The sequence below is a fragment of the Oryx dammah genome, unplaced genomic scaffold, assembly GCF_014754425.2.
Source record: "Oryx dammah isolate SB20612 unplaced genomic scaffold, SCBI_Odam_1.1 HiC_scaffold_19, whole genome shotgun sequence".
Taxonomy (NCBI): domain Eukaryota; kingdom Metazoa; phylum Chordata; class Mammalia; order Artiodactyla; family Bovidae; genus Oryx; species Oryx dammah.
In genome coordinates, this window is record NW_024070203.1 from 87,675,003 (window position 1) to 87,700,808 (window position 25,806).

Consider the following 25,806-nt stretch of genomic DNA (forward strand, 5'->3'; position numbering starts at 1 on the left):
TAGAGTCTTCTTTAAATAGAATGCACAGTTTACCCAGTTCCACTGTGAACCCCATGGGTTCCCATTTGGAAAGGAGATGGAAAAGGCAGATATGGATGTGAGAAGGTGAGAATGGCTGGAACTTCTGTAGGTCTATGTAGACCCAGTGTTAGACTCAGAAGGAGGGTCAAGAGTGAGTTAGAGCTTTGAGGATAAACTATGAGGAAACTCAGATCATTATAAAATATACTAGTTTATAAAATAAGTCCACTCCATACAAGCCTTCAAGCTGAACCCTTTCAAAGATGCAAGCATGTGTTCCCATGCCCAGTAGTGTAAGCGATTCAGACATTTGACATACATTGTCACATGCATGTATGTGGTTGTGCAAGTGGTTGCACAAGTGGTTGTACTTTTGTGCAATTTATTGTACAGTACTGTATAGCGTACAGTAGTGCAGCACTTTATTTCAAGCCCAAGATGTCCAGAAGCAAGTGTAAAAGCAACAGTGATATAGCTGGTACTGCTAAGAAGTGCCAAGCAATAACAATGGAAACAAACAAACAAAAATAACTGAGAGAGTAGAGTGAGGCAAAAAGATGGTAGACACCACCTGTTCTTACAACGTGAATTGTTCAACCATCAACATGGTTCTAAAGAAGAAGGATGAACTCATGGAACATGTGAAGTCTGCTGTGCTGATGACGTCAACAATAAAATCGAAGAAGCAAAGAAGAATGATCAAGGAGGTGGAGAAACTTCTCAGAGTGTAGATGCAGGATCAGGATCAGTGTTGAGTCCCACTCAGCTTAATGCTGCCTCAAGAGAGAGCTGAAAGCCTTTGTGAAGACTTGAAGAAGAACCATGGTGGAGAATCAGACAACACACCTTTTAATGCCAGCTCTGTCTGATTTCATCAGTCCAAGGCTAGAGCCAACCTTTACAATGTAAAAGTAAGTGGCAAGGCAACAAATGCAGATATGGTAGCTGGAAATTTCCTGAAATACTTTGAGAAATCTTTTTTGAGAAATTATTGATGAAGTCACATATTTGTCCCATCAGGAATGTAATGTGGATGAGACCGGACTGTACTAAAGAGGGTGCCAGACTGAAGTTGCATCAGTAAGGAGGAAAAGTGATGCTGAGATATGAAGCAGCAAAGGACAGGCTAACTCTTGTTTGGTGGCAATGCTTCTGGTGATATGAAGCTGAAATCTCTCTTAATCATTCTGAGAATTCAAAAGTGTTGGGGTCCTTTAATGGACCAGGACCCGGCAGTCGGGAGGCGACGATAAGTAAAGTGAAAGAGAGAAGGAGGATGATACTCCCTGGTTTACGCAGAGAACCAATAAATTCCTTGACACAGGACTTGCGTCTCTCACGAAGGCACGGGGCGCCCTCTTGAGGCGGGGGTGAAGGCAACGGGGTGCCTTCTCGAGAGAGTCTTAGAAGCCCTGGCAGGAGAGTGAGCTAGAGGGGTTTCTGCGTTCCAGAGAATTAGCCGAGGAGAGAAAGAGACAGAAATAAAGAAAGACAGACAGACAGACATGGGGACCCAAGCTCTGATGGAGCAAAGGTGCTTTATTAGCAGAAATGCAGGCTTATATATCTTTAGTAAGATGATTACTCAGCTATTACACAGGATGAAATGTTATCAATAGCCACAATATGGATAGTCTAATACATACAAGGTCGCTGACGCTGAAAAGAGTCACTGCCTGTCTCATCCCATGACCTCAGTCCTGAGAACTGCATGCAGCTTTACTCATTCTTGGCATAGGAACTGATAAGGAGCAGAGAATCCTTGAGAAATAGAAAACAGCATGCAGGAATCCTCCTGTTAAATGTTCCCTGACAATTCCCCTTTATTTATTATATTTGTAAAAAAAGGTCTTGATGAATTGAGTTTGTCGTAAAGAGAATGTTTACTAAAGGAGATTCAAGCCTGTCTCACACAATGACCTCAGTTCCTGGGAGCAGCCTGCTGTTCTGCTTAAAAAGAAACACAGGACTTATAAGAAACAGCACATAGGAATCCTCCTGTTAAATACTCCCTGACACAAGAGCCTTTATAAACATAGCCATGGACTCTCTTCCTATTGTGTGGAAGGGTAGTGTAACCCCAAAGCTTGAGTTACAGAGGCGATTTTCCAGAACTGGTTTTTTCCACCACTTTATCCTGGAGGTGGAGAAATATTGCTCAGAGAAGGACATCCCATTCGACATTCTCTTGCTGCTTGACAATGCTTGGGTCACCACCACCAACCCCCAATTCATGGACAACTTTCATCCTAGGATCAAAGTAGTACATAGGTCATTCATCCAACCTATGGACCAGGAATTATAGTGACTTTTAAGAAATATTATTTACATCACACTTGGTCAGGCAGTGAAGACAAGGAATGAATCAGGAACAAACTTGTGACAACATTGGAAGGACTATAACAACTACAGGGCTTCTCTAGTGGCTCAGACAGTAAAGACTCCACATGCAACGCAGGAGACCTGGGTTTGATTCCCAGGTTAGGAAGACTCCCTAGAGGAGGGCATGGCAACCCACCCCAGTGTTCTGATTTACAAGACCACGAAAACACTGACTATGCTTGGCACAAGGTTACAGCTGTCACCAAGAATGGTATTTGGGAGAACGTTTGTCTGCAGTTTGTTCACAACTTTCGGGGATTTAAGAAGGTGGGTGAGGAGTCCAAAGAGGTCTTCAGCAACTTAATGACCTTCACTGAGAAGCTGGAGCTAGGTCTGCAAGAGGACAACTTCACTGAACTCCTTGCTGTGCCAACACAAGAAGCTTACTAATGAAGGCCTGATGGAACTGGAGGCTCAGAGAAAGAACAAAAAGAAACAAGAGTGGAACTCGTTTTTAGGCAGGGGATTTACTGTATGCTTTATTTTGTATGTTTTCTTAGAAGGCAAGTTTATTAAAGCATGCTGATATATTAGTGTTCTACTATAGCTTAACACATTATGGCAATTCTAGAGACTTAACAACAGCAACCAGTTGCTAGCTCATATTTGCATAGCTCAGAAGTTTGGGTGGGCTTGGCTGGGTTCTCTGCTTTAGACATTACACAGTTGAAATTAAGGTACCAGCCAGGCCTGGCTGGGCTCTTATCTGGAGGCACCAAAGAAGAATCCACTTCTAAGCTTATTAAATTATTGGCAGAATGCAGTTTCTTACAGTTGCAGGACTGAAGTCCTCGCTTCCTGTTTATTTACTAGCCAGGGATCATTCTCAGCTCCTAGAGGCTTCATGCAATTCTTATCAGGGGACTCCTTTCTCCTTCAAAGCCAAAAATGGAGAATTTCCCTCCAATGAAATTCCCCATGTGCTTCAAATCTCTGACTTTCTGTTCTGTCACCAGTTGGAGAAACTGTCTGCTTTTAAAGGACTCATTTGATTACATCAGACACATCGATATAATTTCCTTATCTTAAAGTCAGCTGAGCCACATAACACAACCAATTATGGAAGTAAACTCCACCGTATTTATTGTCCCTGGGATTTCCTAGGACATGCAAGCCAAGGAGACATCTTAGAACTCTGCCTACCACGTCAACTATAGCATTTTTTCTTCTCATGATCCAGTCTAATCACAGAATCAGTTCAGTTCAGTCACTCAGTCGTGTCTGACTCTTTGCGACCTATGGACTGCATCACAGAATAGTCATTTGCTATTTTTGGATTCTAGTTTTTCAGTGAGAAATTTGCATTGCATGAGCACCATATCCATTAAATTTTATTCTTGAGTTGTTCTATTCAATTGTAGAAAGGGGAAGTTAATACATTATCTTGGGTGTATGGGGAAGAGGAAGAAACTTAATCCCTCCCCTGTATGTATCTCCTTATAGATCTGACTCTCACCTTTTATTTTTTCCATTTCATCGAAAAAGCAAACCACCTGTAGCCCCTGTTATTAATGAGTACGCGGATGCCCAGTTACACAGCCTGGTGAGAAGACTGCGTCAAAGAACAGATTTCTACAAAAGAAAGTTAGTGGAGGCTGACATGTCCTCCCCTGAGAGCAGTCCCCAAACTGGTGAGTGGCGTTACCTCAAAGTTCTGGGACGAAGGTGACGAGTGGTATGTATCAATATTTTGCAAATGGTTTAGCTTGGGCTTCCCCAAAGGCAGTTTCCCCAAGACAATGACTTAGCTAGGAATATTTTATATTGAGGGTGGTGCAGGAGGTGAGACGGCAAGAGAGACAGGGAAGGGAGTTAAGACAATAAAGGTGTGCACTGGCAGGGCCACTGGGGCTTGAGTCAGCTGAACATCTGTGTGGACGACACAGAAGAATCATCCTGGAGGAGGAGGAAGCTGGGAGATCAGTCCAGCCACTCCTGTCCTTCGTCGGCTGAGGTCTGCTGCTGGGGCAAGCTGCTAAAGTGTTGTGCTGTGCCTAGTCACTCAGTTGTGCCCGGCTCTTTGTGACCCTCTGGACTCTCGCCCACCAGGCTCCTCTGTCCGTGGGATTTCCAGGCAAGAACACTGGAGAGGGTTGCCATTTCCTAATACTCCAGCACTTTAAGCAAGCCAGCTGGAAGACAATGCCCTGGCAGGGAGATGAACTATTATATAATAGTTTCTTTTTAAAGGGAAGGGTCTAGAATATAGTCATTATAGTTTTATAAAGATATACCGAAAAGAGTGTTTTGAGCTTTACTTGCCCATACTGGAAGGACATGAATACAGCTAAAGAACCACAAAACTAAAACCTGCGGAATGGTGTATATTTGTAAAGTTTCTGTTCAACGTCAATCCAAAGTACTAACTACTTATGCTCCAAAATACATGGGAATGAGGCTTGTATTTAAAATATCCTATTTGAAACACCTTTAGGACATTTAAGCTAAACTTTAAACCTGCTACTTCTTTCCAAATTTCAATGTTTTCGTTACTTAGGTATTTTCACAAACAACAATATTGTAAATGTCATAAAACGCCTCATCTGCCTGCATGAAGGAAGATTACAAAATGTTTTCATTCCAAACAATCTAAACTTTTTCCTCCCTAAGCAACTTAACCTCTTAAAAATCTTTTCATCTTTTTTCTCCTATAAAGCAAAGCCCACCGCTGTGTCATCAACACAAGACAGTAGTGCTAAGCTAAAAGAAGAGCATTCCCAGAAGGTGCCCCTGATCGAGTACCTAAAGCGACTCAGACTTCCAAAAAGCATAGATTCCTACACAGGTATCGTCAAGCAGTGGACTGTCTCAGTGGGAGGGCTGGCTCTTCCCAAGAACCCCTGAAACCCAAGCTCACAGATGGCTTCCCTGTTCTCTAGCCAATATTCTGAGCCTGTCTAGACACCAGTGTTTAAACTGTATGGTCTGCGACGGATCATTTGTCCCTTTCTAGTGATAAGAAGATATGAAAATATTCTTGTCTGTTTTTAAACAGTCCAAAGAGGGCCCACTCCCTAATAATCTTCGAAAAGAAGCATTCACCAATATGTTCATTGAACATTATCCCCACCAAAAAACAAAAAAATCCTTATAAAATCTGTCTTCTTCCATGGGTTCACATTGTTCATTTAATTGGACAAGTCCCGTCCCCAGCCTCCCTGGGCCGAGGAGAGCCCTGGGTGCAGTCGTGGACTGCGGTCACCACTGACTCACCCCGTCTCCACTGCTGTCACCGTCGGTGAGCAAGATGTGGGCCTTGGTTCACAAGCCCTGCGTGACCCCGCAGCTTCCTTAAGGACCCGCTGGAGGCCTCCTGCTGCAGTTCCAGACACAGTGAGGCCTGCAACCTTTCCTCGGGTTCCCCTGATGCTAATTGTGCAGTTACTCCAGCAGAGAGACACAGTGGCTACTTCTCTAGGAAACAGGAAGGACACCCTCCAGAGTTAGGAAAGCCGCTAAGATCATCTAACATCCCTCCTAAAGCCTGGTGCCTCGGCTCTAGGGGCAGAACCTCGTGACTGTTGTAAACAGAGCCTCGTACACAAATTCCTTATCTCCAGAGGGGAGTGCCCCAACTTTACCAAACTAAGCAACAGGATCACTTTAATGTTCTGCACATGTCATGTGGATTGCCCCTGTTGCTTTTTTCCAGATCGATTCTATCTCCTGTGGCTCTCGCTTGTCACCATCGCCTTTAACTGGAACTGCTGGTTGATACCCCTGCGAGTGGTCTTCCCGTACCAGACAGCACACAACGCGCACTACTGGCTTATTACCGACCTCATATGCGATACCATCTACCTCTTCGATCTGCTATTAATCCAGCCCAGGCTCCAGTTTATGAGAGGAGGAGATATAATAGTAAGTAGGGGCTCGGGAGAAGCAGAGACTGACAAAGGAATATCAAAGACTGAACTACAAAAAAACAGTTAATGTTTGCTTGTTGTTAATTTAACATCTGAGGGACTGCACGCATGGGGCTTTAACCACTGGAACCATCAGTATAGTAACGACGATAACAAAACAAGCGCTGAACCCTCCCCTGTGTGCTGGGGACCATGCATCTCCCTGTGCTCTAGTTTCTTCATTTCAAAAATAGCAACAGTAGTGCCTTCATAATACTGACGGGGAGACTGGATGAACTGATGCCCGTAGGGTGCCTGCAACTGTGTCTTCTTTCCGCACTTCACTTTCCAGATTCATCACCTCATTCCTCAGCATCAAGCACCCTGTTTGATCCACCTGGGAAAGAGCATTCTCACCCTCATCTTCTCCTGGATTTATTCTCACTGTTAAGGGAATTTCAGTCAGTCCAATCAATCTAAGACAGAGAAGAATAAGTTTTCACAAGGACACACCCAAATCTCTTATACTCCCCGGCCCCCCAGGGCCCCTCCCCAGTTCACTGAAAGGATGCTTCCTTCCCAACCCACGTGCCCTGTGATATCTTCGTCACAGTCCTGGCGAGGGCTGCACAGAAACAGACGTTCCAGGGCCACCCTGGGGTGAGCACGGCAACCAAGTGCATGGCACCCTGGGCTCGTACATGTTTTTGAAGGAAAGGTTGGTTCCTTGATCTCCTGAATATTCTCTTTTGAATCCTTAGATGATTTTTTAAGTTATCAAAAAGCTGAAAGAAGTAGTTTTGCTTTTTTTTTCCTCTAAAAGTACCATTTGATGGGGAATGCCTTCTGCAATTGAAATCTTTCCTAGGAAGAATTCTAAAGGCCAGAGCTAAAGTTATTGCAAAAATCTATTCAAACCATTCCTTGTGAGGACTTCAGAGCGTCAGTTAAGCCGGCACTCCTCTAAGCGCACTGGCAGGTTGATGAACGGTGATGACGGCACACAAATAAGAAGGAAACACCATGCAAGAAAGTGAGCACTAATTTCAACCTCCATTAGATGCACAAGAAGGGGAGAAAAATCAATGTTTGACAAATGGAAAATGACAAAATCAGCAAGGAGAAACTTTATTTTCAATTTTCGAAGACATCTTTCCACATAAAGGAGTGTTAAAACCAAGAAAAATAACCAATAAAAATACACTCAGTGGGCTCCATTTAAAACTCATTATCACAAGCCACAAATATAGAGCGGGAACTAATTGCTTTGTTTGTTCAAATGAAGTTTAATGGTTTCTTTAACTCAGAGTAGGTAGTTTTAGACTTTGAAACTTTGATTACATGTCGCTGAGAAGACAATCCAAGTTGAGTACCCAACCTGAAAGTCTCACTGCAGTTGAGCTATCTATGTGACCTTTATTTTACACCACCAAATTATTCATTCATTCAACAAACATTTACTAAGTACCCACAGTTACCAGATATTCCAGGGCAGAGTACGGAAATATGAATTCCTGAAAGGCTTGAGGGAAAATAGATACCAGATTGAGTGCTGGAGGCCGCAACAGAGGGAATGGTGAGTGTTTACAAGTTTTCCACAGTATTTATGTGCAACATCTTTCTTCTGAAAATGGTGCTGCGTAGAGAGCAGAATTTTAATTAAAGGACCAAAAAAAAACCCAAAAACCTCATTTAAAATGCCCTTGATAGCAGGAGTAGAGCTGGGAACGACCGTGGGGGTTATTCAGACATGAGATTTGCATTCGCAACACTTTGCTGAGCCTGCCAATCCCAAGGATCCATGGAAACCCTCCTCCGCACCTTCTGTGAAAGAGGTGAAAACCTTAGTCACTCAGTCATGCCTGACTCTATGACCCGTGGACCCACCAGGCTCCTCTGTCCGTGGAATTCTCCAGGCAAGAATACCCATTTCCTTCTCCAGGGCATCTTCCCAACCCAGGATCGAACCCAGGTCTCCTGCATTGCAGACAAATTCTTTACTTCTGAGCCACCAAGGACACCCTTTCAGTGACCACGTCTGTCGGGCTTGCCCTTAGAGTCAACTGCCTTTGGTGATTTGGTTGGTATTTGTAAACTGATCTGAAGAAAATTAACCACTCTCTTCTCTTTGCTCTGCAGATTTTGCTCATACTTCTGTTATTTAATTGGTATATAACCATTAAGCTCACTATGATGTAGTGGAAATAAATAGTAATAGACTAGGATCAAGTTTCACCTCTGAAATTAACTTAGAGTAATACTTGAAGAAAATTAATTCACCTTTTCATTGTGTACTATCTTTGTCATCCATAAAATAGAACTATTACACCCACGTCATAAACTTACTGTGAAGATTAGATAAGACAGCGTGAACACCGAGCCCACGGTCTGGCTTCTAGAAGATGTGCAGTAAAGTGCTGACTGAATCAAATGAATGAATGTCCACACATTAACTTCCTTTCATCTCCTATTTGTATATGTGGTCTCCTTTCTTACCTGATAAGTTTCCTGAGAGTAGGGACAGCATTCAATTCATTTCCCTATTTACCTTAGGGTCTTCCCTGGTGGCTCAGACAGTAAAGTGATTGCCTGTAATGCAGGAGACCCAGGTTGAAATCAGAGGATATATTCCATATATATATTTATGGAATATATATTCCATATATATATATATATATTCCAGGATATATATTTGAAGGAGTGAGTGAATGGCAGTCTTGGCTCAAGGATCTTTTTTTTCCCTTGAATAACCATTTAATCTACATTGTAGTTATTTTATGGGCTTCCCTGATAGCTCAGATGGTAAAGAATCCATCTACAACACAGGAGAACTGGGTTTGATTCCTAGGTCAGTAAGATTCCCTGGAGGAGGTCATAGCAATGCACCCCAGTGTTCTTGCCTCGAGAATCCCATGGATAGAGGAGCCTGGCGGGCTACAGCTTATGGGGTCTCAAAGAGTCACACATGACTCAAAAAACTCACAAAAAGAGTTATTTTACATGAGACTATTATTTTTGAAACATTTATACATGTTTTATGTGAAATTATGGAGTTTCTATGAATTATTTAAAGGAAGAGATAAACAATAAAGGGCATGGCAACCCACTCCAGTGTTCTTGCCTGATGAATCCCATGGACAGAGGAGCCTGGTGGGTTACAGTCCATGAGGTTGCAAAGAGTCAGACATGACTAAGTGACTAGCACTTTCACTTTTCACATTTTAAAAAATGAGTGCTTAATTGTCCTCAGTTAGCATACTGATCTTCAGAAGGCTAACGACGCCAAATACATGTAGTGTGCCAAGAAGAGAGGTTTTAGAAACTCCAGATGCCATTTTCATATAATCTAGCAAGTTTTAGCACACTTCCATTTATTCCATCATAGGATCAGAGACAACCCTGAAAGCAAAGGTATGAATATGCTAACACTTGAAATGTCTGCTTGTTCCATATATGCTTTGAAGCAACTGACTCATCTTACTCAAGCTTGGTGCATGATTCAACATAAACTTATATATACATATCTATGTCTACCTGTGGCTCAGGATGCCATTTTGTTTCAGAGAAAACAATTGTTAAATAAGTTGGTCGTTTATTTTCTAAACTTCTGTAAAATTTGATAAGTGCACGTGGATAGAAATTATCGCTTTTAAAAAAATGAGGTGGTGGGACAAGAATTGGAAAGTTAGCTAATCGATTTTCAACACTATTTAACAGCAGCTTAAAACTTCTGAACATGGACAGCCTGGCTAATAATGTTAGAGGATGCTGCTTCCATGTGTCCAAGTTATAATACTTTATAATATAATAATTAATAGTACACAGTTTCTTCCTACCTATAGCTAAAATCGGAAAATATAAACTCAGTAGTAGTAGTAGTAACAGTAGTCACTCAGTTGTGTCCGACTCTTTGCAACCCATGGACTGTAGCCCGCCAGGCTCCTCTGTCTGTGGGTTTTCCCAGGCAAGAGTACTGGAGTGGGTTGCTATGCCCTTCTCCAGGGGATCTTCTCAACCCAGGGATCAAACCCACGTTTCTTGAGTCTCTTGCAGTGACAGGCAGATTCTTTACCACTAAGACCACCTGGGAACCCCATCAGTCCAATATTAGCATTAATTCCTTTAGGTCTGAATATTAATGAATGTTTTTCTATTCCTCTACCTCTTATCACACATTTATTGCGCACCCATTATGTGTTAGACATTGTGTTAGGAACTGAGAAGTGGAGGACAAAGATGTGGTCCTTATCTTTTTAAGTAGCTCAGAGGATGAAGGATAAACAAACAAAATAAAAATGGTGGCGTTTTGTGATGTGAGTCATGACATAGCTGAGCCCTGGGTGTATTTGATACAGAGAAAAACCATACAAAGGAGGGAACGCTTGGTCCAAATTTTGAGGAATAAGATGCAATTATCTGCACACCTTTGTTCCCCTAAGAAAAAGGAAAAAATATGTCCCAAGCTCTGGGAACAGCATAAGTCAAGGCATCAAGGTAGGAAATTTGGTGAGGCACTGCTAAACAGAGTGAGTATGACAGGCTGCAGGTGGCGAGTGGACAGAGAGAGTAGAGCTTTGTATACATGAAAGGGAGCAGATTTTTTTTCCTTTAGGTCATGTGACGTCATGAACCAACAGAATTGTTAGTGATCCAGAGAGATCATCTCACTGCCACTGCAGAACAGATCAAAGAGAGCATGACTCCAGGCAAGGAAACCAAAGCCAGAGGAGAAAACAGGCTTGAGCACAGGGCTGCCCAGGTGGCATGAGTGGTAAAGAACCCACCTGCCATTGCTGGAGACCCAAGAGATGTGGGTTTGATCCCTGGGCATGAGAAAATTTTAGGAAGGACAACCAGTAGAACTTGGTTGCTGGTTGGATGAGAGCTGAGCGAGAGTGCGTGGTGTGGGCTCATTGACTAGGGAGATGAAAAGGCGAGTAGGCTACTCAGCAGGAGGAGGAGTGTGGTCAGGCTTCCGGGAAAATGGAGATGATGATGCATCCATGTTTTTGTAGGCTAACTTTGCGATTAGCAAAATTGATAAGTGAGGAGGCAATTGTTGGACAGTTTAATAGCTCCAGAAAGTGATATTAAATGGAGGTAGAGATTTGGTAGCATCAACATACCTAGTGACTTTGAAACTCTGCAAGTGGATGAAATTTCCCAGGAAGTATAATTAATATGAAGAAAAAAGAGAAGAGGCTGAATCCTGGGAAATATTGACTTTTAAATGGTTAGTCAAAGAATGCAAGCAGGACACTGAAGAGTTGAAACTGAAGAAGTAAATTAAGAATGGCATTACAGATTCTTAGGAAAAAGAAAGCTTCAAAGATAAAACTGTCCCCCAAAAGTCAACTGCTTCAAAGGTTTTATTCATCTCTTTGTTCCTTTACCTGTTCATCCACTCAAATATTTATTGAGCTCTTAATGTTTATAGTCACTAGTTATACACAGTTGCTAAATAAAATCAACCCTGTCCAGAAGTACATTATCATTCACAGAGTAGACCGATTTTAAACAAATGGGAACGAAAGGTATGTGTGATTTCAAAACACAGTGAGTGCCATAAAAGAAAAGTGAAAGTGAAAGTCGCTCAGTCCTGTCCGACTCTTTGTGACCCCAGGGACTGTGTCCATGGAATTCTCCAGGCCAGAATACTGGAGTGGGTAGCCTTTCCCTTCTCCAGCAGATCTTCCCAACCCAGGAATCGAACCGGGGTCTCCTGCATTGCAGGCAGATTCTTTACCAACTGAGCTATCAGGGAAGCCCCACCATAGAAGAAGGATAGTATTATAAAGGACTCCCTGGGTGTGCTCGTTAGGAAATCATTGGTGGCTTTCAAAACTGTAGCCTTGGTGGAATTGAAGAAGTAAGCAAAAGTCAAATCACCATCAAATTACTGTGTGTTGAGGAATAAATATGAGGGAAGGGCGTAGAACAAAACAAGGCAGGCAACTCTCTAAGAAGCTTGAGTGTGACAAATAATCAGAAACCATATGAAAAGAAGACAAAGCCAGGGAGAGTTTATAGATGTAAGATATGTGAAGAGGAAGCACATTTATAGGCTGAAATCGGAAGGGCCTAACAGAAAGAAATAGCTATAAATATTTTTAAGTGAGAACATATTTAATGAAATTGCATAAATTAATATGAATTATAATATATTTCAGGTGGATTCAAATGAACTAAAGAGACACTACAGGAATTCTACAAAATTTCAGGTAGGTGACTTACAATTCCAAAATCCAATATCATTTTGAGATTAAACCCATCCACAAATTTCTACCAAAAAAAAACTGCTTCCTTTCAAAACTGCAGCCTGTTTAACAAAGTTCATACAGATAAAGTTGTATTAGGCTGAGTTTCTTCTTCTCAATAATTATACAATATACTTCCATGTATGTGCAAGTGTGTAATTCAAAATATGGGTCTTTATTAAGCAAAATGAAACAGAGTGGCCATATTTAAATTCTATTAAATGTCAATAAAGGAATACGAAGTGTATTTTGTCTTGTCCATACAGAATTTTAGCCTCCAATTCATGTAGCAAGATGAAGTAAAAGTCAACAAAACTGTTTCTACTCCTATTTAATTCTTGTTCATATAACATAAAATACGGTATGAAATAACATAGGGAACTCCGCTCAATATTCTGCAATAACTTAAATAGGAAAAAGAATGTACGTATACATAGGCTACCCTGGGGGCTCAGATGGTAAAGAATCTGCCTACAATGCAGGAGACCCTGGTTCAATCCCTGGCTCAGGAAGATCCTCTGAAGGAAGGAAGGAATCTGCCTGCAGTGCGAGAGACCCAAGTTCAATCCTGGGGTTGGGAAGATCCCCTGGACAGGGAAATGGCTACCCACCCCAGTATTCTTGCCTGGAGAATTCCATAGACAGAGGCTACGGTCCTGGGGTCTCAAAGAGTCAGACACGACTAAACAACTAACAAGTATACATATACAAACATATATACTGCTGCTGCTGTTCAGACGCACAGTCATGTCCAACTCTTTGTGACCCCATGGATTGCAGCATGCCAGGCTGCATCTCGCGATGTTCGCCCAAGTTCATGTCCATTGCATCAGTCATGCCATCCAGCCTCTCATCCTCTGATGCCCTCTTCTCCTCTGCCCTCAATCTTTCCCAACATCAGGGACTTTTCCAATGAGTCAGCTGCTTGCATCAGGTGACCAAAAAGCTGGAGCTTCAGTTTCAGCATCAGTCCTTCCAGTGAATATTCAGGGTTAATTTCCCTTAAGATTGAGTGGTTGGATCTCCTTGCAGTCCAAGGGACTCTCAGGAGTCTTCTCCAGCACCACAGTTCAAAGGCATCAATGCTTTGGTGCTCAACCTTCTCTGCAGTCCAGCTCTCACAACCGTTTGTGACCACTGGGAAGACCATAGCTTTGACCATATGACCTTTGTCAGCAGAGTAACGTCTCTGTTTTTCAGGATACAATATCCATGCATACATCCAACACCAGGGTTTCCCTGGTGACTCAGCAGTAAAGAATCTGCCAGCCGATGCAGGAGACACGGGTTTGATCACTGGGTCAGAAAATCCCATGGAGAAGAAAATGGCAACCCACTCAAATATTCTTGCCTGGGAAGTCACATGGGCAGAGGAGCAGGCTACAGTCCATGGGGTCACAAAAGAGTCAGTCATGACTTAGCAACTAAACAGAAACACAAAAGAGTCAGTCTCGACTTAGCAACTAAACAGAAACACAAAAGAGTCAGTCACGACTTAGCAACTAAACAGAAAGGCTGCTAAGTTAAATAAGCAGGGTGGCAATATATAGCCTTGCTGTACTCCTTTCCCAGTTTGAACTAGTCATTCGTTCCACGCCCAGTTCTGACCGTTGTTTCTTGACCCATATGCACATTTTTCAGCAGACGGTAAGGTGGCCTGGCACTCCCATCTCTTTCAGAATTTTCCACAGTTTGCTGTGATCCACACAGCCAAAGGCTTTAGCATAGTCAACGAGGCAGAAATAGATGTTTTTCTGAAACTCCCTTGCTTTCTCCATGATCCAACAAATGCTGGCAATATGACCTCTGATTCCTCTGCCTCTTCGAATAATTATTTACAAGGTAGTTTATTATCTTTTATTGTTTATCCTAACTCTGAGAAACAGGCAGAGAGTTGAGGGTGATCCAAGGTTACCCAATCTGTATGACTGAACTCCAACTTCCCATTTCAAGGACACTATAGTGGCCTCAAATTTTGTAAAATATTCAGATCTAGGTTTAGGCGCCAGATTGTGCCTGTTGGCAATCTATGGTGACTGCAATTTCTTTCAATCTGTTTTCATCTCCAACTAATTTTCTTTGTAAAACTTTCCCACAGACTTAGACATAGTCATAAAAGGTCTAAACTACTTTGATGAACTCTACAAAGAGAACTAATATTCTTTGTAAGTGCTACAAAGCTTATTTCAAACTCTTAATCACTTTCTTGAATTTGAATAAATGCAAATTAACTCACATATTTAATTTGGGTTTCTAAATGCAAACTTTCACGTTTAATTGAGGTCACTTCTTTTGAATTTCCTTAGCACATCCCACAGGTCATGTGTGAAGTGAAAGCCAATCAGTCGTATCTGACTCTTTGTGACCCCAGGGACTATACAGTCCACAGAATTCTCCAGGCCAGACTCCCGGAGTGGGTAGCCTTTCCCTTCTCCAGGGGATCTTCCCAACCCAGGGATCGAACCCAGGTCTCTGACATTGCAGCCAGATTCTTTGCCAGCTGAGCTACCAGGGAAGCCCAAGAATACTGGAGTGGGTAGCTTATCCCTTCTCCAGCGGATCTCCTGACCCAGGAATCAAACCAGGGTCTCCTGCATTGCAGGTGGACATATAACACATGTCTTATGGCATTGTGTTATACCTATTTTTGTGCTTGGCTATCCTATCATTGGACTGTTAATTTCTTGTGGACAGAAACAGTATCTTAACTCCAACATGCTTTGCAAAGTTCCTTGTACAGAGTACAATGTTGGTCATTAATTCAATTTTCTACAATTCAGTGAGAAATAAATCATATCTACCAGATCCATGCTAATATGTTAATATCAAGCACACCTTATTGACTGTCTGCATGGAAAAGTCAAATGGACCTTCAAGCAACTGGACATTGAAATAGCACTAGACAAAATCAGAGGTTCCATGCTCCTGTTTCCTCGTTTATAAGACATTATTATAGTAACTCTTTGTACACCTCTCAACTTGTCATGAGGCCCAGTATCCGTAGGATAAAATCAGTAAGGTTTGATGATATTATGCATTTTTAAGCCAATACTTCTAGTAAATCATTTGTTTATGGTAACCAATCTTGGTTGATTCAAACTGAGAGTCCCATTTCTTTTCAATATCACTAGGCTTTGAAATTCTAGTACACAATTAATTACTTTAACTTTTCATTTCATGTGTATGGCCTTACAGAAAATTCTTAACTGCTCTTAATTATCTTAAATAAATTAAATGTTTCTTTAATGTACCCTATTTTTCAAGATAACATAAAGATGAATGAAAATGAATCATTATCTTACATAAAAATTTTTATTGTTATCATTGAAATCAAGAAAGTATGCAAGTATGATGCTGTCATTTCACAACTACGAAGGTAATATAAAGCCAGTATAATTTAAATACATCACACATTTAAAATATGTTTTTAGCTATAATGGTACTTTCAATACCTTCTCCCGTCAGAACTGATAATTAAATGTAAATAGGACCGATTTCTTTCCTCTCATCTCTGTTAGCCTGTACAGTCTCTGACAGATATGCTCACTGCTATTTGTTGTCCACAATATGATCCAAAGTAGAGAGCAGTAGAAAGAACTGAAGCGTCTGGATGAACTACCAACAATATAATCAGCCTGACCACTGGAGAACTGGTTGAAACATAAAAATCAATTACTACAATGAATGCCAATTGTTTTTTTTTTTTTTTAAGTTGCCTTGTCTGCCTCTTACTTTTTTTTTTTTTTTTTTAATTTTTACTTTACAATTCTGTATTGGTTTTGGCATAGATTGACATGAATCCACCACAGGTGTACATGCGTTCCCAAATATGAACCCCCCTCCCACCCCCCTCCCCACAACATCTCTCTGGGTCATCCCCACGCACTAGCCCCAAGCGTGCCATATCCTGCATCAGACATAGACTGGCAATTCGATTCTTACATGATATCAAATAAAATCAAGAATGAGCTTGAGCTTCGGTCCAAAAACCCCAAGTTCAAAATAAAATATGTTCTAAAAGTAGCAACCATGCCATCTCTGAAATACATGTGACAGCTCAACAAAATTCCAGAAAAATGCAATGCCTAAGCTTAGCAAGATCAGATGCGTGAAGTTGGAAATGAAATTCATTGGACATAAGCTATGAAATAGTGTTCTTGTTTTCATGGTGTTGATCTACCTTTCAGTGACACCATGCATATCTAACTGAAAACAATTTTGTATTAAACAAAAATGATTCACAGTGACTAGTTAACTTTTACATACATTGATGTGTTAATGTATGTCCAAAAACTTATGTAATCACATCATAATTATGAGTATGTTCTTCCAACAGCTGGATATGGCATCAATAATGCCCTTTGATGTTTTCTATCTCTTCTTTGGGTTTAATCCAATATTTAGGACAAATAGGATGCTAAAGGTAAGATAACTATATTTAATTGTCTTCTTCTTATAATAATGGAAATCTTCAAGTAATTTAAAATATCCCAGTTGTTTCCCAAAAAACTGTCCTCCCTTTTTCTGCCCTCATCAATGCTATGAATTTTAAAATCTCAATGAAGGGAAAACATCATTATTTCTACAGATAGAAGTTGCTTGCTCTTGGTTGTTTTGAGTCTGTATCTCATAACAGGTATTTTTAAAATAGGAATGCTTTTGTGCTTCTAAATACAGCTATAATTACGAATGAATATTTTATAAATCTATTCTTTTCCACTTGTCACTTTTTATTACATAGTCACTGAATGCTTGGAACACCAGATTTAAAATGAAAGTGCCAGATGAGATGACCGCTAAGCTATCTTACTCATCTAAAATTCTATAATAATAGAAAAATGCAAACACACTTGCATAACAAAAGTATTTATATACTTAGAGCTCAAATGTTCATCAAGAGGGAACTAGTTAAATCACAGCACATCTATACAGTAGAAAACCTTGTAATGCAAAAATAAAGAGAGTTTTCTGTGAACTGGCAGAGAACAACCTCCAAGATAAAACAACAAAATTAAGGGAAAAGTTAGTTACAAAACAGTTTATAGAACAATGTTAAGTCTTGCAACAGAAAGAGAATATATTCTATGTTTCTGTATTATGTAAACAGTGGATGGCTACCAAAAAAAAAAAAATCTAATAAAAATGGTTAACTGAGGCTGGAGAGGAAACAAGGATGTATAGGGGCAGGAATGGGGCTTCCTTTCCTAGCGGTGAAGAACCCACCTGCCAGTGCAGGAGACATAAGAGACTCGGGTTCGATCCCTGGGTCAGGAAGATCCCCTGGAACAGGCCACAGAAGCCCGCTCCAGTGTTCCTGCCTGGAGAATCCCGCAGATAGAGGAGCCTGGCGGACCATAGCCCATGGGGCCACAAAGAGTCCAGCAATACTGAAGTGACTTAGCAGGCAGGCACGGGGGCAGAATAGGAAAAAAGACTTTGAAGGAATACATTTCTTACTGTTCTTGAACTGTATTAATAAATTACCTATTGATACAGATGCTAAGCTATAAATATTTTATAACTCAAAGCTTTATCAGGTACCTAAAATGAGTCTGAGGAGAGTCAGCATGTGGAATTTTGCAGAAATCTTTAATAGCAGCAATAGCAGCTTGCATTCCCAAAGACAGCCCTCGTAAAAGGAATACCGCAGATTCTTTCCGTTTTAGGCGGTTATCTCTTTGACACTTTGGGAAGACAAGATGGCATGACCTGGAGACTCAAGTGCATCCTGACACAGCAGGAGCTGCTGTTTGCTGGATCCATACTCGGTGCTACTTACTTTGTTCAACTTTTATTCATTGTCTCGTTTATTCCTCCAAACAAGCTCTTTCTGGAGATGAAAATGAGAATAAGCAAGGTTAAAAAAAAAAAAATCTGTCCAGACATGCAGCTGGTGAGTGGCAATATCTGGAGTCTATCACATATTTTTTGACTCCAAACTCTTTACTCTCATCAGATGAGCAAGTGAACTTCAGGCTGAAAGGCTCTCTCCATGTCCATGATTTTTCCACATCAGGAGGGATGTTACTCTATATTCTCACACACTCAAGACTACTCTAGGGACTTCGGTTTTGACCACAGGGTGTGGGTCTGGACTGAGTAGAATTTAACATTCCTAGCAGCTTGGTGGGCTGGCCATCCATCATCAAATTTCTAGTGTCGAATGGACATTTCAGGAGCTCACTTCTCAGATGACCAACTTTCAGAGAGTCTTGGGTTCCTATGGATTGGAGAGTTTGGCATCAAAATAAAATCTTACAAAATGCTAGCTCCTTACACACCACCTTTGTATCCCTATGGTGTCCAAAACCTCACTATCTTTAGTAGATTTTTAAAATCTAGGCAGTCCTGAAAGTCAACATTAATCTTCTTATCATAGCCCCACAGGCCAGCCATTTCCACAGAACTGTGTCATTTTATTGTGCAGTTCTCTAGGGAAAATATCATTTGTCTACCTCCAAAGTATATACGAACAAACAAATTAAGAATATAAATTTTCTTTACAATGAACACTTAAGCAAAATTTTAAAATGTGTCTTTGTGCAAGCTTCTATCAAGAGCACAATAAACAAGTGACCACAAACGGAAATTATCTTAATCTGAGTGCTAAATGGATGTTTCCTACTCAGGAATTCTAGAAAAACAAATTGTTTGTGCATATTCCTAGATTAGTAGTCATTGCTGTTACACCTGTTTTCTAATTCCCAAATGTTCTATTATAGTCATACCTGCACTGGATGAAATTTTGAACCAAATACTCTTTGAATTTAGTAATCTCTCATAGCCCTTCCAATCTGTAAGGTCCTGTGAGTCTAAGCATATTATATGATTAAATGCATGAACTCATGTAAGCATGCAACCTCTTGGAGTCATGTTCTCTGATGTCCTCATTTTACAGATGAGGAAACTGAAATACAGAAACATTAAGTGACTTTCCAAGGTCACACAGTTAATAAATGGAAGAGAGGAGATTGGTGTTCAGCTCTGGATTTCACGCTCTTGCATTTTACAGCCTATAAATTAAAAAGAGAAAGTAGAGGATGCATGTAGGGAGAATCTGCTGAGATAGAAGTGGGTATAAGCAGAAGAAAATCTTGAGGCAAATAGCAACTGTTCTCCAGTGTTCTTGCCTGGAGAATCCCAGGGACGGGGGAGCCTGGTGGGCTGCCGTCTATGGGGTCGCACAGAGTCAGACACGACTGAAGCGACTTAGCAGCAGCAGCAGCAGATGCATCTAATCTCACTGTATCTTTGAACAATGTCAAGAATAGATAACCAATGCTAACATTTACTGGACTTTAAATTTTGTTGAAATAAATACACATTTAATACAACTTGCTTATACGTAATGCCAGTGTTGAAGAACAGGACTTAACACCTGTTTATGACTTCAAAGTATTTTATTATTCTTCTCCTATTTTACTTATGTTTTGAGGGGAGGTGTGATTTTTAATGATTGTGAAACAAAGTTCCACTATATGCTCTGAAAAGAAAAAAGAAATGTTTTTAAGCTTGATTTTCTAAAAGCATTACAAATAAGACATAACTAGAGTAGAAGTGAAAAAAAAGCAAGAAGCTCTGTAAATTTGGCGCCATGCTAAAATGCACTGCCCAGAGGAAAATACCACTAAACAGATCTCAGTTTTTGTTTAAGACAGGAATATAATTATTTTCAGTAGCAAATAAAGTCTATTTCATATTGTTTTATTTAAATATAGGAGATGTATTTAAGACTAACACACTTTGGGATTCTTTTGCTTGTTTCCTACACAGTACACTTCCTTTTTTGAGTTTAATCATCACCTAGAGTCTATAATGAACAAGGCATACATCTACAGGTAAAGTATAATTCGGTGTACTTTGGGGCTGGGAGAGAGCGCAATGCTATGACATTTTAGACAAAATTGGGGAAGAATATGGCCTCCCTGCAAGAGAGTAAGGAATAATCTCAGATTTGGGGCTATGTAGAATATTGGGCTATGTTTTAAAACAGATCTGAACATTTCAAAGTGAGATGAAAGTATGAAAATTATATTAGATTTAGAAGAATACCTGACCAAAAAAGAGGGCGTATTACCTGCTTCCACCAGAACAAGGACAGAGAAACGTGTTCTTTTGCAAGCTGACTTTGCATCTCTCTCACGACAATTCATTCCAATCTGAATTTTCATTCATTCGCTGTTCTGAACTTAGCTTGCCCAGAGACCTCTAGTCAGTCAACTGTAGCATGAAGTCCCATGAGCTTTCCGGAGATATCCAGTGAAATCAGCATGGTGTGTTTTATGGAACTCAGACTGGAGAGGTGACCCTGGAGACATGTCTTTCAGGGAACTGACTCATGCCATCTGTGAGAAGAGAAGAGCTTTTTTTCCACTCTGTCAGTCCCAGTCAGGAGACTGAGGCCTGAAAACCTGTGATGGCAGCATCATTTTATACTATACTAATGAGAGCTAACAGTCCACAAATTTAAAGCAAGGAGATTCAGCAGAGACTTTTAAAAAAAAGAAAATGTTAAAATAGGCTGTATTCCAGAAACAACACAAGCCTCACTTTGCACTTCTTCTCGTTGACAGAGTAATTCGAACGACTGGATACTTGTTGTTTACGCTGCACATTAATGCTTGTATGTATTATTGGGCTTCAAACTATGAAGGAATTGGAAGTACCAGATGGGTGTATGATGGTGAAGGAAACAAGTGAGTTTTAATTTTTTAATTTTTTAATTTACTTTTGATTGGAGGATGATTGCTTTACAAAGTTGGGTCGGTTCTGCTGTACAGCAGTGTGAATCAGCCACAAGTGTACCTCTAACCCCTCCCTCTTGAACCTGCCCCATCCAGCCTCCTCCCGCGCCTGGGTCATCACAGAGCACCAGGCTGAGCGCCTTTGTGACACAGCCACTTCCCAGGAGCTGGTAGCATCTATTGCGCACATGGTGGTGTGTATATTTCACTCCTGTGCTCAACTCACCCCGCCCTCTCCTTCCCTCCCATGTTCACGAGTCTGTGCTCTCCGTCTGGTGCAGGGTAAGCGTTCCTTTTGAAGGAAACTTTTACTGACTCTTCTTAACTTCTGTTCCAGTGGGAGTTTTCGTAAGCCAGTGTTTTTGAAACTGTAACGCACAGTCCATTAGTGGACAGTAAAAACTCTTTAGTCAGTCAGTATGCTTTTGAGTGAGAGAGGGCAGAATAGAAGATGACAGAGTAGAAAATCAGCCTGTCATTCCTAGCAGGGGTGTGTTGTGTGTGTGCGTGCGTGTGTGTGTGTGCACGTGTGTGTGTGTGTCCTGAGTTGACCTGTAAAATTCATTTCTTACTCCGGATCAAGATCAGAAAAGTTGGAAAGCCTCTGCTATAGATAACGGAGTGGTAAGGTAACTTTTAATAACCCCAGTGCCAATGTTAGTAATGAACAATGTTAATTATTTGGAGGGCAGGTGCAATGACTAATTAGTTTACCACTGAAAGGTTTTACAAGTTATGAGTCAGCTATAACCATTAACTCAATTAAACGCTTACAGATCATAAACTAAACTTAGGATAAAGTTTAAACAAGGATCATAAACTAAACTTGATAATTAGACAGGCAAGTACTCCAAGATTAAAAAAGATTATCTGAGAATTTTAGTGCAGTAGGATCACGACTCAATAATGGCAGCTGAGTTATTTAATAGTGAAATTTTTGGTAGATATAAAGACCTGGCATAAAGTACACCGCCACTGACTTTCTGCTCCAGTGAAATGAGTTTGAGCATATTGTAAGGCAATGTCCTTACTGGAAAATAGTGGGTCCCAGCATGACTTTGAAGGGCAACTCACAGCAGCCTTGGGAAGGAAAGCAATTACAGGAGGGAGGAGAGATACCTCAGGGAATTACACACTAGCTAGAGTGAGCAGGATCTGAATGAGGGATTGTAACAACATTTTTTGAACTTTTAGCCAGAACTAATTTTAAAAATTTAAAGTCATAGTGCCCATTGACTGGGAAACTACACACACACCCACAGACAGCCACAGAAGAAAGTTTATAAGCAAATCTATAAGTAATTTCCTTCAGAAACTATTTATGTATTCAGCTTAATATAACTATAGAGAAAACTGAGTAAGATACCAACTATATTAAATATTGTCTAGAAGTATATAATTCAATATCATCAGATGCATGAGTCTGATTATTGTTTTACTCAAATTAGAAAAATTTCTGCCATCTAAAAAGAAGAGAGCTATTTCTCTCTTCATACCCGGTTGCCTCCCTGCCACATTTTTAGAGAATATGTCTTGCTCCCAGTGCTTAGAATATTAAGTATACAACACACACTCAATATATGTTAGGTCTTAGAGAAGACGAGAAGGGAGTTTCTTCACTCTTTCTCTCTCTTCCTTCTCGCCTTCTTTAAATACCTAACACATACTGAGTGTACGAAAGAGAGAGAAAGAAAAAAGGAAGAAGTGATTAAATTTGTATTATTATAAGAAGAAGAAAGAAACCTCAGCTTTGACCCATAAGAAGCTAAAGTGTGCTAATATTTTAGACATCTAATTCTAGCTATAGTGTAGACCAGATATTCAAAGTGCCCTCTCACGAAAATAGAAGAAGATAACCTACTTTAAATGTTTGTTGTATTAGTTATTATAATTACTTGTTATAAGACACATTTCTATATAAATTATATTACAACAGTTCCCAATGATTGCTAAATTCTTTTAGAAAGTAAAAGGAATCTCTGAAATCTAAAAAAAAATTATGTGTCCTGAAGCTGGAGTTGAGTGGTAAGATTATCAGTAAAGAACAGAAATAGAAAGGATAAATTTTTAATCATTAGAAGAAAAAAAAATGGTGAGCTGCTAAAACAATTTAAAGTATATCAGTAAGCAGAATACATCAGTATGGACTAAATTCACCAGCTGAAAGAGATTATCAAATTATATCAGTCAAAATACACTTCAAAACAAAAATTATTTTAGGGAAAAATCAAGTCACTGTATAATGGGAATAGTTTTGATTCACCATCAGTATTTTCCAGTTCTAAATGTGTAATGCACCTAATGCAAAATAGTTACGATGAGTCAAAGAAACTTGCAGAGCAAAAATTACTAGAAGGAAGAGAAACTGGCAAACACACCATCAAAGTCTGAGACATCAACACACAACTATTAACTGATCAAGCACCAAAGACAGTAAAGATAAAAGATTTGAGAACCTCACTAATAACCTTGACTTAGCAGATGCAAATGGAGCCTTGTACCAAAGAACTAGAAGCTACTCATCGTTTTACAAAAATTTTTATTCTTATAGTTGCTGTACAATATTATGTAAGTTATAGATGTACAATACAGTGAGTCATAATTTTTAAAGGTTGTGCTCCATTTATACTTTGTAAAATATTGACTATATTCCCCACATTGTACAATATATGCTTATAGCTTATTTTATACGTAATAGTTTGTACTGCTCAATTCCCTGTCCCATACTGCCCCTCCTTCCCTCCCTCACTCCACTGGTAACCCCTAGTTTGTTTGCTATGTCTGTGAGTCCTCTTCTTTTTGTTATATTCACTAGTTTGCTGTATTTTTTTCAATTCCTCATAGAAGTGATATCATGCAATATTTGTCTTTGATCCATTTCACTCAGTATAATACCCTCCAAGTCTATCCATGTTGCTGCAAATGGCAGGATTTCATTCTTTGTCGTAGCTGTGTGGTATTCCATTGTGTCTGTACGGAAAAGATGTGTCCGTCTTCTTTAACCAATAATCTGTTAACGGCACTTAGGCTGCTTCCATATCTTGACAATTGTAAACAACACTGCTACGAACATTGGGGTGCATTTCAGATTAGTGGGTTTTTTGGATATATGCCCAGGAATGGAATTGCTGGGTCATGTGATAATTCTATTTTTAGTTTTTTTCAGAAACCTCTATACTATTTTCCATCGCAGCTAGACCAATTTACATTACTACCAATAGTGTACAAAGGTTCCCTTTTCTCCACATCCTTGCCAACATTTGTTATTTTTGTTCTTTTTGATGATAGAAATTCTAAGAGGTTGAGGTGATATCTCATTGTGATTTTGATTTACATTTCCCTGATGGTTAGCAATGTTGAGCATCTTTTCATATGTCTATAGGCCATCTGCATTTTCTCTTTGGAAAAAGAAGCCACTCATTCTTCTTAATCATTCATGATAGATTACAAAAAAGTGGTCATTTTCTAGCCCAAAGAGCAAGTTTCGATACATTTTTCAGCATTGCTATCAAACAGCTCGCATTCTCTACTCCTTTAGACAGGAGGGTTCTCACCCAAAACCAAAGCTCTAATAATCCTCTTGAAAGTGAAAGTGAAAGTTGCTCAGACCCCATGGACGTCCATGGAATTCTCCAGGCCAGAATACTGGAGTGGGTAGCCTTTCCCTTCTCCAGGGGATCTTCCCAACCCAGGGATCAAACCCAGGTCTCTAGCATCGCAGGCGGATTCTTTACCAGCTGAGCCACCGGGGAAGTCCAATAATCCTCTTACCAAGTGTCAGGGACACATCGTTACCAAGAAAATGCCTTTAAAAGCAGCAAATGTGTGTGTGTGCTGTTATATATATATATATGTATATGTATATATATTACATATAGATAATTGTTCTTGTTATTGTTTAGCTGCCCAGTCGTGTCTGACTCTTTACGACCCCATGGTCTGCAGCATGCCAGGCCTCCCTGTCCCTTGCCATCTCCCAGAGATTACCCAGTGGCTAAGACTCTGCACGCCAATGCAGGGGGCCTGGATTTGATCCCTAGTAGGGAAACTAAATCCCACATGCCCCAACTGAGACTCAGCACAGGCAAACAAAACAATAATAAATAATTTGTAAATGGCAGTTGTTAATACACTTACATTTCCCACAGTTTTAAAGCAACACCTGCCTCTTCTCTTACTTCATATTACTCTTTGACCTCAAAAGTGTAAAGTCTTTTTTTAGTTAACCCTTGTGATGGCTCCTGATGACATATAATTTGGAGGTTGCTTATGAGATCACTGGACTTGTGAACCTTGTCCTAGTTAGAATTATGCAGCAACGGTAGGGTATAAGTGAAGCACTGTGAACATTTAAAATAAGAGGCATTTATTACTATTCTATTAATCTTCATCAAAATAACAATGTCTGTTCATTTCAACAGAAGACAAGAGGTTATTTTCATTTATACTAAGTACATGGCAGCCTTCATCTGACTGTGAAATATGACAAAGCAGGAATGGGCTTACTTAGCTCAAAACCATAAGTTGTTGCTGTTCCTAAATCATGCCCGACTCTGA

At 40.2% G+C, this 25,806-nt stretch overlaps 1 protein-coding gene across 1 annotated transcript in view; it reads left to right on the top strand.

Moving 5' to 3' along the window:
• Positions 1–578: 578 nt before the first annotated feature.
• The window catches only part of CNGB3 (cyclic nucleotide gated channel subunit beta 3), a 97,039-nt gene continuing 71,811 nt past the window's right edge, over positions 579–25,806 (top strand). The window contains exons 1-8 of the mRNA XM_040261703.1: positions 579–748; positions 3,847–4,034; positions 5,060–5,188; positions 6,056–6,264; positions 12,419–12,469; positions 16,842–16,928; positions 20,279–20,343; positions 21,079–21,201. Of these exons, the coding sequence (XP_040117637.1) occupies positions 579–748; positions 3,847–4,034; positions 5,060–5,188; positions 6,056–6,264; positions 12,419–12,469; positions 16,842–16,928; positions 20,279–20,343; positions 21,079–21,201 (1,022 nt within the window). The remainder of the gene's footprint in view (positions 749–3,846; positions 4,035–5,059; positions 5,189–6,055; positions 6,265–12,418; positions 12,470–16,841; positions 16,929–20,278; positions 20,344–21,078; positions 21,202–25,806) is intronic.